Source organism: Leptopilina boulardi, unplaced genomic scaffold, assembly GCF_019393585.1.
Source record: "Leptopilina boulardi isolate dan_hultmark-lab unplaced genomic scaffold, ZJU_Lbou_2.1 LbouV2_114, whole genome shotgun sequence".
In the NCBI taxonomy this organism is placed as follows: domain Eukaryota; kingdom Metazoa; phylum Arthropoda; class Insecta; order Hymenoptera; family Figitidae; genus Leptopilina; species Leptopilina boulardi.
In genome coordinates, this window is record NW_026137657.1 from 561,740 (window position 1) to 572,937 (window position 11,198).

The window sequence follows — 11,198 nt, forward strand, 5'->3', positions numbered from 1 at the left end:
TGTTGGAATAAAAAAACAAATTTACATTTGTGTACAAAGATATATTTTATTTTCTATAACAACTGTAAAATTTGGCTGTTCACAGCCAAATAAAATTGCACTACATGTCGACTACGTTTGCAAACTGTGCTTTTGGATATTTCTCGATTAACAGCTGTTATTATAATAAAAGAAGCCGTAAAAAATAAAAATCATAAAATTTTACAGAAATATATTAATAAAATATATATTTTTTTTATTGTATTATTTAATGATGATCAGGATTTTCATTGAATAAACTGCCACACAGCATAGCTTGCAAATGGAGACATCGAAAACAACTTTTTAATATTGAATTCTTCGATTGCCTGAAGATAACATAATAACGATCTTAAACATATGTCAGTCTACAAAGTTATACTAAGAGTGTAAAAGGTTCTCATATTTATTTAGTAGTCGCAATAACAATCAATAACGTCTTTCATGCATTCACAAAAAAAAAAAAAAAATTGAAAAAAAAATCCGGGCGCTTATAAATATGTACATCACTATTCGATCAAAATTTGTTTTACCAACACACACATTCATAGCTTTTGAGAAAAATTTCTTTTCCTCTCATTTTATTTTAATTTGTAAAAATAGTCTTCCAAAATAAAATGGTAAAACGAACTTTTTTTTTCATTTCTGATGTATATAATTTTTTCGCGAAACAATATTGTATGTGTAAGGATCGTGAAAAAGAAAAATAATTACAAAAGCTGTAAGAAAATTTGTATATTACTTTCTAACTCGGTGCGATTTCATTTGTTTTAATTCTAATTTATTGTCTACATTTTACTAAGCTCTCACGCCCTTCAGACATGCGCTACTTGACAAATTTTGTCTTCAACGACCTGCTAAAATATTCTTTTCAAGAATTGAAAAAAAAAACAACAGATCTGGTGCAGTCGTGTTTTTTTTTGTTTTTTGTCTTGTTTCTTCAAGCGTATTGGAAGCATCAATTATTTACATGGCTTCTTATAAATTGTTTATGTCTATTATTAAAAATCACTGAGATCCAAAGTCGATTGAGATCTGTACTACGTATATATATATATATATATATATAAAAATCGACCTCGGGAAATATAAATCAATTAATATTTCCCTTTTTAATGTGCTTTGAGGCTCGAGTACTAGATAAACTAAATTGTTTTCTGACTCACTTCTTCGTTATTTTGTTGATAACGTTTGCTACAAAATTTTGTGATGTTTTTCAATTGAAATTCCAACACGACATTCTTTTCCTTCATAGCGACTTTGTAAGATTGTTAAACAATCTTTTACCCCACCACGACTCCAAATCGAATGGTTTAAAATCTACAATATTAATAAATAATAAATTAATATTAATATAATCAGTTTTATATATTTATTTCCATTATAGACACTATAAAAAAGGTATAACGTTGTGAAATTTAAAATAAATAAAATACAAACAGAATTAATTACAATAATTTATTATCTTACCCTGCAAAATGTCGTTTGGTTCACCATCATTGTAGTACACTATCGAATTTGAACCTGTTTTTAAGAAATTTTACGTTAAAAAAATAAATTGATTTAAATTAGAAATATTTTTATTATTTAAAGTAAACATTTTTAATATTTCAAATTAAAAGTTAGTTTTATTTATCCTAAAATTTGAAAACTTTTTAATTAAATTTGAAATTTAATTTTTCCAAAAATTAGAAATCTTGATTTCGAAAGATTTTACTCACTGGAAAGCTCAGGGCATTCGGAACCGTTAGACGACAAATTCCTTTGTCTGACGTTTACTTGGCTCCATGCTGCAATAGAAAAAAAATTTAGAACAAAATTTTATTGTATTTTTTTTAAGAAAAAAAGGAAAAAAATGTAATGAAAATGTGCCTTAAAAATCGAATATTCTAATTACAAATGCTAATTAATTATTCGCTCGCCCTAAAAGTTGAACAAATCACCGTGACTCAGGAGTTCAAAGTACAAAAGCTTATAACCATTACACAAAGTCTTCCCTAAGATATTTTTTTTTTTTTTTGAAAACTTACATTCGTAAACAAATTTGATGAGTTCTTCATGTTGAGGAGTAATCACTTCTTGAATTTGATGCCTTTGTGAATTTAATTTTGATTTTCCATTCATGTGAAAAACCGGTTTTGGCACATGACTGCAAATAATTTTATTATTTTATTTACTATAAAATAATTTACATTATTATTAATTCAATGTTAAACTTGGAATATAAAAAAATATTTACAATTTTGAAAAAAAATCAACAATCATCACTCATAGATTTTCCATAAACTAATTCTTTAACAATTTACAGATTTTTAAAAATCAAGAAATATGAAAGTCATGTTGGCTTGATTTTCATACGCAAAGGTCGTTTAAATAAAAAAAAAAAAAAGAGAGAACTTAATTTTTAAAACATTTTGCTCTTTGAATAAAAAATTTTGTCAAATAAAAAAGTCTTTTTTTTTAAATAAACATTAGAAGTATAAAAAAATTTATATTTTTCCATAGAAAGGTTTTTCAACTTTCAAATGAGAGACAATTCGATAAGAGAGAAATATATGTGTAAAAACAAACTTATCAATTGATAAGATCAATTTTCTCCACGAGGTTACGAAAAATACTTGGGTAAAAGTGAGGTTAAGAATAGAAAATATATAATAATTTTTTTTACCGGATAATATCCTGATCATCATCAGGATCTGGTTTTCTCGTAAGATCTCTTAATGTTTCTAATCGTTCAAGATTTTGATTTATTCCTAAAAAGAAAATAATTACTTTTTATACATTTTGCCTATACAATTTTATATTCTTTTTTTTTCTATTACAAATCTTGAACAGATCAACTATATAACTACGGTTAAAGATTTCATCATACTCAAAAAAAAAAATTGCTTACCTCTTCGTGTTTTTGCTACAATTTTACTTGGACCTTTTGATACTGTGTACATGATTTTTCCAAATTGTAATGTTAAAAAAAAAAAATGGTTAAGAAACTTTTCAAAAATTACAAAATAAACTTGAACTACAATTCAAGACTGCTCACATGCTACTAAATGCATATGAATGAGAGAATTTTTTCGGAGCACGTGAGTGAGCGATTTTCCTCACTCGTAAAAGAAGGAATTTCAGTTTTCGACATTAAACAATACAATCAATTTGTGATAATAGATCAATTTAAAAATTTTGATTTAATGTAAATTATCCTTCTAATAACATAACCACTTTGAAAAAACAAAATTTTACATAACAAAACAATTTTTTAAAAAATTGTTTATAAATATTTTTGTAATTATAAACATTATGAAAAATTAAATAATTAAAGTAGATGTAATTAGAATAAATAATTATATAATTAAAATATCAGAGACTGCAAAAGATTAAACATTTAAAAAAAATTTGTTCTGTTTAAAAAAAATAGTTATTTATTATGAAATTTTCTAAAATTGTTAGGTTAGGTTCGTCATCAAAACCGGCCTTTAAATTTAGTTACGCATTTTTCCAGATGGCAATTAAATCGTTGTTTGTAACTGACAGTTTGTTTTTGATGCTGGTTTCGGTTGTTGTTTTTTTTTAAATGTAGTTGTATTAGTTTTGTTTATTATTTTTTTAAACCATGGATGAAGAACAAAATGACACGCTTGGAAGAACATTTATGAGTACTATATTTACAAATACAAAGAAAACTAGACAATTTTTTAGTTTTCGAGAAGATCAAGATGAACCTGTAGAATATGACGAGACTTTCGAACGTATGTTTGTTTATATTTCTTAAAGAAAATTATCACTTTTCATGACTTAAAATATATTATTGGTAAAGTGAAATCTATTCTATATTATATCGTTAAAATTTTTTATATTTGCATTCATATTAAACGCATTCAATTTGAATATTATTTAAAGTTGTAAAATTGATTATGCAAAGGCTAATAAAAATCTATTGAAGTAGAATAATTAAAAAAAATAGAAATATAAAGATTGAAAATCGTTTATAAATATAAATATGATTATTGTAAAGTGAAATTATAATTGAAATTGTTTTAGAATTGATGAAACAAACATGGACAATGTGGGGAGTGTCTTCTTTATTTGATTTTGAATATAATGATGAGGTAAAAATGAAATTATACGCTAAAAAATTACGAGAAGAAGTATCACGTTCATTATTAAAAGAAAATGTCTCCTACACTGCAAAATTTACATTAATGGATGATTTGGGACCAAAACCAAGTCCTAATGATGTTCCTGCTGTTCGGGTAATAACAAATTTTGACAATTTTTAAAAAAATTATTTAAGAATTATTAAAATAAAAGTTCTAGGAGAAAATTAATTTTTTTTTTTTAAACTTTTAGATAGAATTATTCGCCACCTTGGGAACAGTAGAAACACGTGTTTACATGGGATTTTTAATTTCATGGCGAACTAATTCAGTTGAATTAATATTTGACAATTGTGTATGTTTACCATTACTTTTATGTAAAGGCACTCAAAGTACAATAAAAGCTGTTCATTCGGTTTTACAACGAATGTTTAATTGTATTGTTACTGGACTTTCAATTAGTGATAATGATCTTAAATGGCTTACTGCAATTAATTTAAGTGCTGAAGCTTCGAAAGGAAAATCAAAAGATGATTTAATAGTATTTGAATACGTAGTGCCGAGATTATCACTCACAGACACTATAAAAATTAATTTTGTCTACAAGGATTTAAGAAAACTATGGTCACAGTACGTTTTATTATTATAATAATATTAACAATTTAGAAGAAAAGTTTTTAATGGAAATTATTTTTTAATTTTCAGCGTCTGCATAACTAATGACGAGGGAAGTAAACAAACTATTCGAATAGAAAATGTGGAAAAACTTTTTAAAATTATTGACAGACAAATGTATGATTTGTCTGGTTTAAATTTAGGACTATGTAGACTCAATAAAATTAGTCTACCATCTTTTTCAATTGCAGGAAATAGAGTATGTATAATTTAAAAGAATTTTTAAATTTCATAAAAAAATAAAATAAAACTTACGTGAATTGAAGCATTTCTGAACTCTTAATTTTTGTTTACAGATGAAAGTAACGAATCCAGAAACTCTTAATAACATATTGTTATTTTTAAATGAAATTGCAATGGAAATTGTTAATATCAATTCTAGTAATTCTAGTAATACGTCATTAGCAAGTGATGTACGATGAATTTAAATGTCTTTCTTCGTTATTTAATTTCTATCCTTGTTTATATTAATTATTCAAATCAAATTGATTTTTACATCCAAATTAATATTTGAAGTTTTTTTTTATGTAAACGTAGTTTTTTTTTTATTTATTACGTTTTTTGTAATTCCATAAAACACTTGGTAGTTCATTTTGTTTTAAATGTTGTAACACAAAATATAAATATACTTCTTCCAAAAAAACAAATAAAAAATCGTCGAAAAATAAAATAATTATACATCTATGAAGTTTCATCGGAAACGGTCTCCATCTGAAAATAGAAGAGTTATATTAATTAAAAGAAGTAAAATAATTATAAATATAAAATATTATCGGAAAAAAGAACTTACAAGATCACAAGTTTTTTTCTTTTTTGAAATATAATGCTCTAGGTCAATGTATCCATTTGGTTTTTCGCTCATTGAGGAGGGTACAGAAATACCTAAAATTTCTGGTAACATAAAGGGTTTAAGCCACGTTACAAGTGGAGTTCGTCCATGTGTATAATCTGCTTCACGATGAAAAAATAAAATTCCATCTAAAGACATTGGTGGTAAATTTTCTAAAATGGAACACAAATCAGTGTCACAGAATGCTCTTTGTAAAGGTAAAATTGGAAAATTATTTATCAAATTTTTCTCTTCTAATTCCTTTATTTCACCCAATTGACGTTGTAGCCAATAAAACCTAAATTCCGTCTGAAATAAATTATAAACGTAATTATTTTATATTAATAAAAAAAAAATGGTTAATTTGTTAATTAAATGAAATTACATCACAATTTGTAAGTGGATAATCGGACCATGCTAAAATATCCATAACGTAATATTTTTTCTCCCGTGGCTGCCAAATACAATCTAACATAGAGCAACTACTTTTATAATCTTCCGAAGAACCACCGGGAAGAGCTGAACTGAAAGTTGCCATTATTCTGCCACGTCTATTGTATGCTTTAGTTTTACCCTGTATAAAATTAAAAATTAATTTATCTTAAAAGTTCTTCTTCTTCAAAAGAAAGAATACTTTTTTTGCAATTTTGTTCATTAAATCAAAATTTTTACTTTTCGAGCGACTAGGAGAATTCTTCGACCTTCTGGACAAGGAACCATTATCCATTTGTCTATAAAATCTTCAGGAACTTCTAACAACCATTCTGATAACATTAAATGATTTTCATAAAATTTATGGCGATATTTAAAAAATTTCCTCTTTCCTTTCTTAATATCAACGTCCATTTCTTCTACTGCTTCTTCTTCATCTTCAGAATTGTAGCCATCAGGTAAAATTCCTCTAGTACTATTATAACCAGACTCTCGATTCCTATAAATATGTACTTTTAATGTAGTATATAAAATTAAAAATAATAAATTTAAAAACTAACCGTTTCTGCTGATCGAGAAATTTTTGTCGCCTTATTTCCTGTGGTGAATCATCGTAATCTATTTCTAATTTAAAATTATTTCTACTTATCGGCTTCTTATAAAATAATGATCGATGATTTCCATTTTGTGTTTCTTTTGGACAATCAATACACTCAGCCATTGTTTATTTCTATTTCGTCAATTATTAAAATAATCACCTGTAATTTTAATAGAATATTAATTTAATAATGAGTAGAAAAAGAACTATTACTTGGTTTCAATAATAAAAAATTAGGTATAAGAAATATGTTAACGTGATAAAAGTGAGGTTAGAAAAATGAGACAACACAATTTATACAATTATTTAACTAAATTATGTAAATTTGAGTGATAGTTACTAAAATGATAAAAAATAAAACAAAACTTACAATATTTATGTCCTTGCTATAAATTTGATGACATGTCAATAACTGTCAATTAATTTACCATTTTTAAATACAACGAATCATTTTGTTTGCTATAGAAGTGTAAAATTCAAAAACCATGAAATTACACTATTTAGTATATATTAATTATTCACAATCATTAAGTTCCTATAACGTCTCTGTATTTGTAAACACTGTGAATGACAGTTCGAACAGAACCTAAAAATAGTGTCGATAATGTCACTTCACTACCTCAACATAATTAATCGGTAAAGAAGGAAAATGTTTTCCGATATATTATTTTTCAAAATAATTACATATTTATTTATCTAATTATATAATTTTTAATTTGAATTATAATATGTAACGTATTATAATGTGTAATATTGTATTTTAAATTTATCATATGTATTATTTAAGGAAAATATATCCAATTCTTAAATTACATTTGTGTACATCAGGTTGCATACCGTTAAGGGAAAATTAAATTTAAATATTGAAAAACAAAAAAAATGTAATATAAATTAGAGTTGACATTTATTACGTTTGCCATTAAAAACGATAACACATTTTCTTACAGAATAAAAACTTGTTTCGAATATTTCAATTATATTTTTTCTCTGCAAGTTTCAGTTACATAATATATACCTTAAATTGGTTTAATGCTACATCTGCAATGTTTTTTTTTTTTTTTGTCTTTCAGAAAGGTGCTTGTAACATTCGAAAATTATTCTTGTGCAATTTTCAGCACTCATAAAATGTCGATATTAATGAATAATAATGTTGTAAAAACGTACATATAATATAAAAAAAAAATATATAAATTCACAATTAATTTTACCAAAAAAATGATTTTTTTTATTAATATATTAATTGGTAAATTAAAATTACTTTATTAAAATAATTGATTTTATGAGAATTAGTTATTATTTTGTATATTTAAATTTAAATATTTTATCAAAAAATAAAAAATTTTTTGGAAAATATTTATTTAATTTATTTTTTAATTTTATGATAAAAAAATATGTACTTACAATGTATTTGAACGTTATGTTTATTAAATTTCCAGTCAGATAGCTGTTATTATTGTCAGAATTATAATTAGTTTTGACATGATGTTAATGAGTCAGCTTCATTTATAATTAGACACGTTTACTGGTTAAATTCGTATTTATAAAAGAAAAACATGTCTGGTAAAGCACACTCACCTCAATGATCTTTGCATATTTTCACTTTTTTTTTTTTTTTTTGGTTCACCTCTTACTTAATTGAACAAAATTTAATTATTATTTATTTTTATTAATTTTTATTTATAATTTTTTTTTTTTAATAGAACAACAAGATTGAATTTATTAATTTTTAAAAAAAGAGTTATTGCTTTTAAATTTCAAATGTTTACGACTATGAACATTAAAGATGAATAGTATAATTTTTTTTTTTTCCTTTTTTTCAAAAGTAGACAGTTTTGATTTTCATCTGGAATTTCAACCTTTCACGGGTATTTGCTCTTATTCGTCCTTGAGTTGTATATATATAAAAGCAAATATTAAATCTAACAAGGACGGCCAGTGCCCGGTAATTTGTATACATTCTCCTATAAAAAGTTTTTTTTATATATATATAGCTTATCAGAAATAAAATGTAATTAATTCAAGAATATGTTGCGATTTTTCAAATTCTAAAAATAATAATAATTAGCTAAATAATTAATAATTAATAAATAATAATTAGTAATAATAATTAATATTTAATTATAATTTCAATTTTTAAATTTATAACGAATAAACTAGAAAAACAATTGTATTTCAAAATTTTTTTTTATATAAGTTTGTCTGCTTTTAGTTTCAAAATACGAAAGTTTAGAGTCACGCAAATTTAATTTTTTCTATACATCGTACTCTTCAGCGTGATAAGAATCTTCAATAAAGTTTTTTTTTGACACATAAATTTGGAAATAGGTGTTGAGATTTTAAAATTTTTGGAAATTTGTAAATAATAGTTAAATAATAATAATAATAATAATAATAATAATAATAATAATAATAATAATAATAATAATAATAAAAATAGTAATAAAAAATAATAATAATAATAGTAGTTTGGATATGATAGATATTTTCCAAATAAAAAATCAATTGGAAAATAATTATTAATTAAATTTGTATAAATAATTTCTATGAATGGAAATGGAATATAAATGATTTTATTATAATTCAAATGATACAAATTTAAACGTTAACAATAATGATAAATTATTTAATATATTTTGTACGTGAAAGCTAAAATACTATATGTTCATTATTACGTGATACAGTCGTGGATCATATATCATTTTACCCTGCTTCCGCAAAGAACAATGGACCGTTTAATGTTAAAGATTGTATTTGGAATTTACAAGTGTAATTTCCTTGTTTTTTTTTCCTTCATTTTTTTTTTTATTCACATAAATATTTTAATTTTCAACATTATTTTTGAAATTTATTGAAATATTAATTAGATAAACTAATAATAATTAATTAATACAAAATTAGATTAAGAGAAAATAATATTTCAAATGTCAAAATTTTTTTTTTATTATATTTTTATTATTTACAATGAATTATTTTTAAAAAATTAAAATACATAATTTCATATGTGTGTAATATACGTTAATAAAAAATAAATCTTTTATGAAAGGAATTTCATTTATTATATATAGAAATAGGTCCTTCAAAATTTTATGAACTTAGAATTGAAGGTGGTAAATTTTTGATTATATAATTCGAAAGGTAAATGCACGAGGATCGTGTCTATTATATACCATTGAGCACGATGTGAATATAAATCGACTTTTGATCATAATCTGGACGTGTACAGTTCTAAAGTGACATCAACTGGGATATTTTCAATCAATCAATTTCACTTTCATTGAAATATATCGCGTTTATAAATGAATCACTTTTACCAAAAAAATTGTTCACGCGCGATTTTTGTTTTTTTTTTTTTTTTTTTTTTTTTAATGAGAGACTACCCAATTAAATTCTTTCACCCACCGAGTTGCATCCATAAAAATGTCAAAAAAAAAAAAAAGAAATCGAGAGCATGTGCTCTATAATTGTTAAAATTAAACACCATATTACATAACTTTTTAGTGTGAATTCAATCAGTTTAAATCTAAAGAATCGACCTTCTCGACGCGGCTTAAATTCACATTCGCCCAACTGATTTTTTGCCATCGGCAAATTTTTTCTTTTTGTTGAATTAAAAAAAAAAAAAAATTTCATTTAATTTATTGCTGAAAAGAAAGAAAAGAAATATAAAATTGTATTTATCGTAATTAAAATAATTTTAATAATACTATTAAATAATTTTTTTTTTTTGCAAAATATTCAAAAAAAAATTTTTCTTTCTTTTTTGTATAGCCTAAAATTATATACTGTTTTATTTATGTAAAGTATGGAAAATAATATTACTTGACGTTGAGTCAATATAATATTATGATAAAGAAGGCAATTTTGGTTTCTAGTTCAATACATGTTACAAAGGTGTTACATCACTATTATTACGAAGAAGCAAATATAGGTCGAGATGAGAGGATAAGTGCCTGGTATATATATATTGTAAAAACAAACAAAAATACGCCCTTCACATTTTTTTGCGAACAATGAAAATTTTTTTGTTTTTTTTTCTGATTTTTTTTTTTTGTTTATAATAATAATTTACTGTAATCGAAAAATTAAGTCTAGTAATTATTGTAAAAAAAGGAAAAATTATTATTTATTTATAATAATCTATGATACCAAATGAATTTTTTATTGTAATCAAATATTTTTTCAATCAAATATTTTAAGGGAGGAAAATTTATTTGATTATTTATAGCCGATATCGATTAAGTTTTTAATTAACTGTTAATAAAGTTATACAAAAAATGATCTCGTTACTATTATGATTTTTTGTATAACATGTGAATATTATATATATACCTTTAGAAAATATTGCACACTTGGAAAGTAATATCAGAATCAAGTTTCATATACTTAAAGTCGATTAAGTAAGGAGATAATTTTCAATTAACCTTGGCGTCTGTTAGCTCGAGAAAAAGAAATTCTCATTATCTTTGTTTGAAATTTATTCCAAAAAATCGATGCAACATTATATGAGTAACAGAAATATATGCTAATTTCAAATGACGTGAAAATTTAGTAT

The 11,198-nt window shown here is 23.7% G+C and overlaps 3 protein-coding genes across 4 annotated transcripts in view; 1 reads left to right on the forward strand and 2 right to left on the reverse strand.

Annotated features, from left to right (window-relative positions):
- Positions 1-20: 20 nt before the first annotated feature.
- Positions 21-3,107, reverse strand: LOC127282240 (MAPK regulated corepressor interacting protein 2-like). The gene is made up of 6 exons (XM_051306417.1): positions 2,912-3,107; positions 2,687-2,771; positions 2,049-2,167; positions 1,740-1,808; positions 1,489-1,542; positions 21-1,338 (listed from the first exon to the last, which is right to left on the reverse strand). Exons 1-6 carry the CDS (start codon positions 2,961-2,963, stop codon positions 1,268-1,270), a joined length of 450 nt encoding a protein of 149 aa, XP_051162374.1. The 5' UTR covers positions 2,964-3,107; the 3' UTR covers positions 21-1,267.
- Positions 3,108-3,494: 387 nt separating this feature from the next.
- LOC127282170 (centromere protein L-like) lies at positions 3,495-5,510 on the forward strand. The gene is made up of 5 exons (XM_051306289.1): positions 3,495-3,764; positions 4,057-4,268; positions 4,366-4,742; positions 4,818-4,986; positions 5,084-5,510. Exons 1-5 carry the CDS (start codon positions 3,629-3,631, stop codon positions 5,207-5,209), a joined length of 1,020 nt encoding a protein of 339 aa, XP_051162246.1. The 5' UTR covers positions 3,495-3,628; the 3' UTR covers positions 5,210-5,510.
- LOC127282176 (snurportin-1) overlaps positions 5,304-11,198 on the reverse strand; it is a 31,890-nt gene continuing 25,995 nt past the window's right edge. Inside the window, exons 1-7 of one of the 2 annotated variants that reach the window (XM_051306300.1) lie at positions 8,048-8,205; positions 7,017-7,232; positions 6,609-6,806; positions 6,289-6,547; positions 6,002-6,190; positions 5,578-5,925; positions 5,304-5,498 (exon numbers count right to left, since the gene is read on the reverse strand). In XM_051306300.1, coding sequence (XP_051162257.1) covers positions 5,469-5,498; positions 5,578-5,925; positions 6,002-6,190; positions 6,289-6,547; positions 6,609-6,769 — 987 coding nt within the window. In that variant the 5' untranslated portion in view covers positions 6,770-6,806; positions 7,017-7,232; positions 8,048-8,205 and the 3' untranslated portion in view covers positions 5,304-5,468. Of the gene's footprint in view, positions 5,499-5,577; positions 5,926-6,001; positions 6,191-6,288; positions 6,548-6,608; positions 6,807-7,016; positions 7,233-8,047; positions 8,206-11,198 lie in introns of those variants that run through there. The other variant, XM_051306294.1, reaches the window with a different exon arrangement.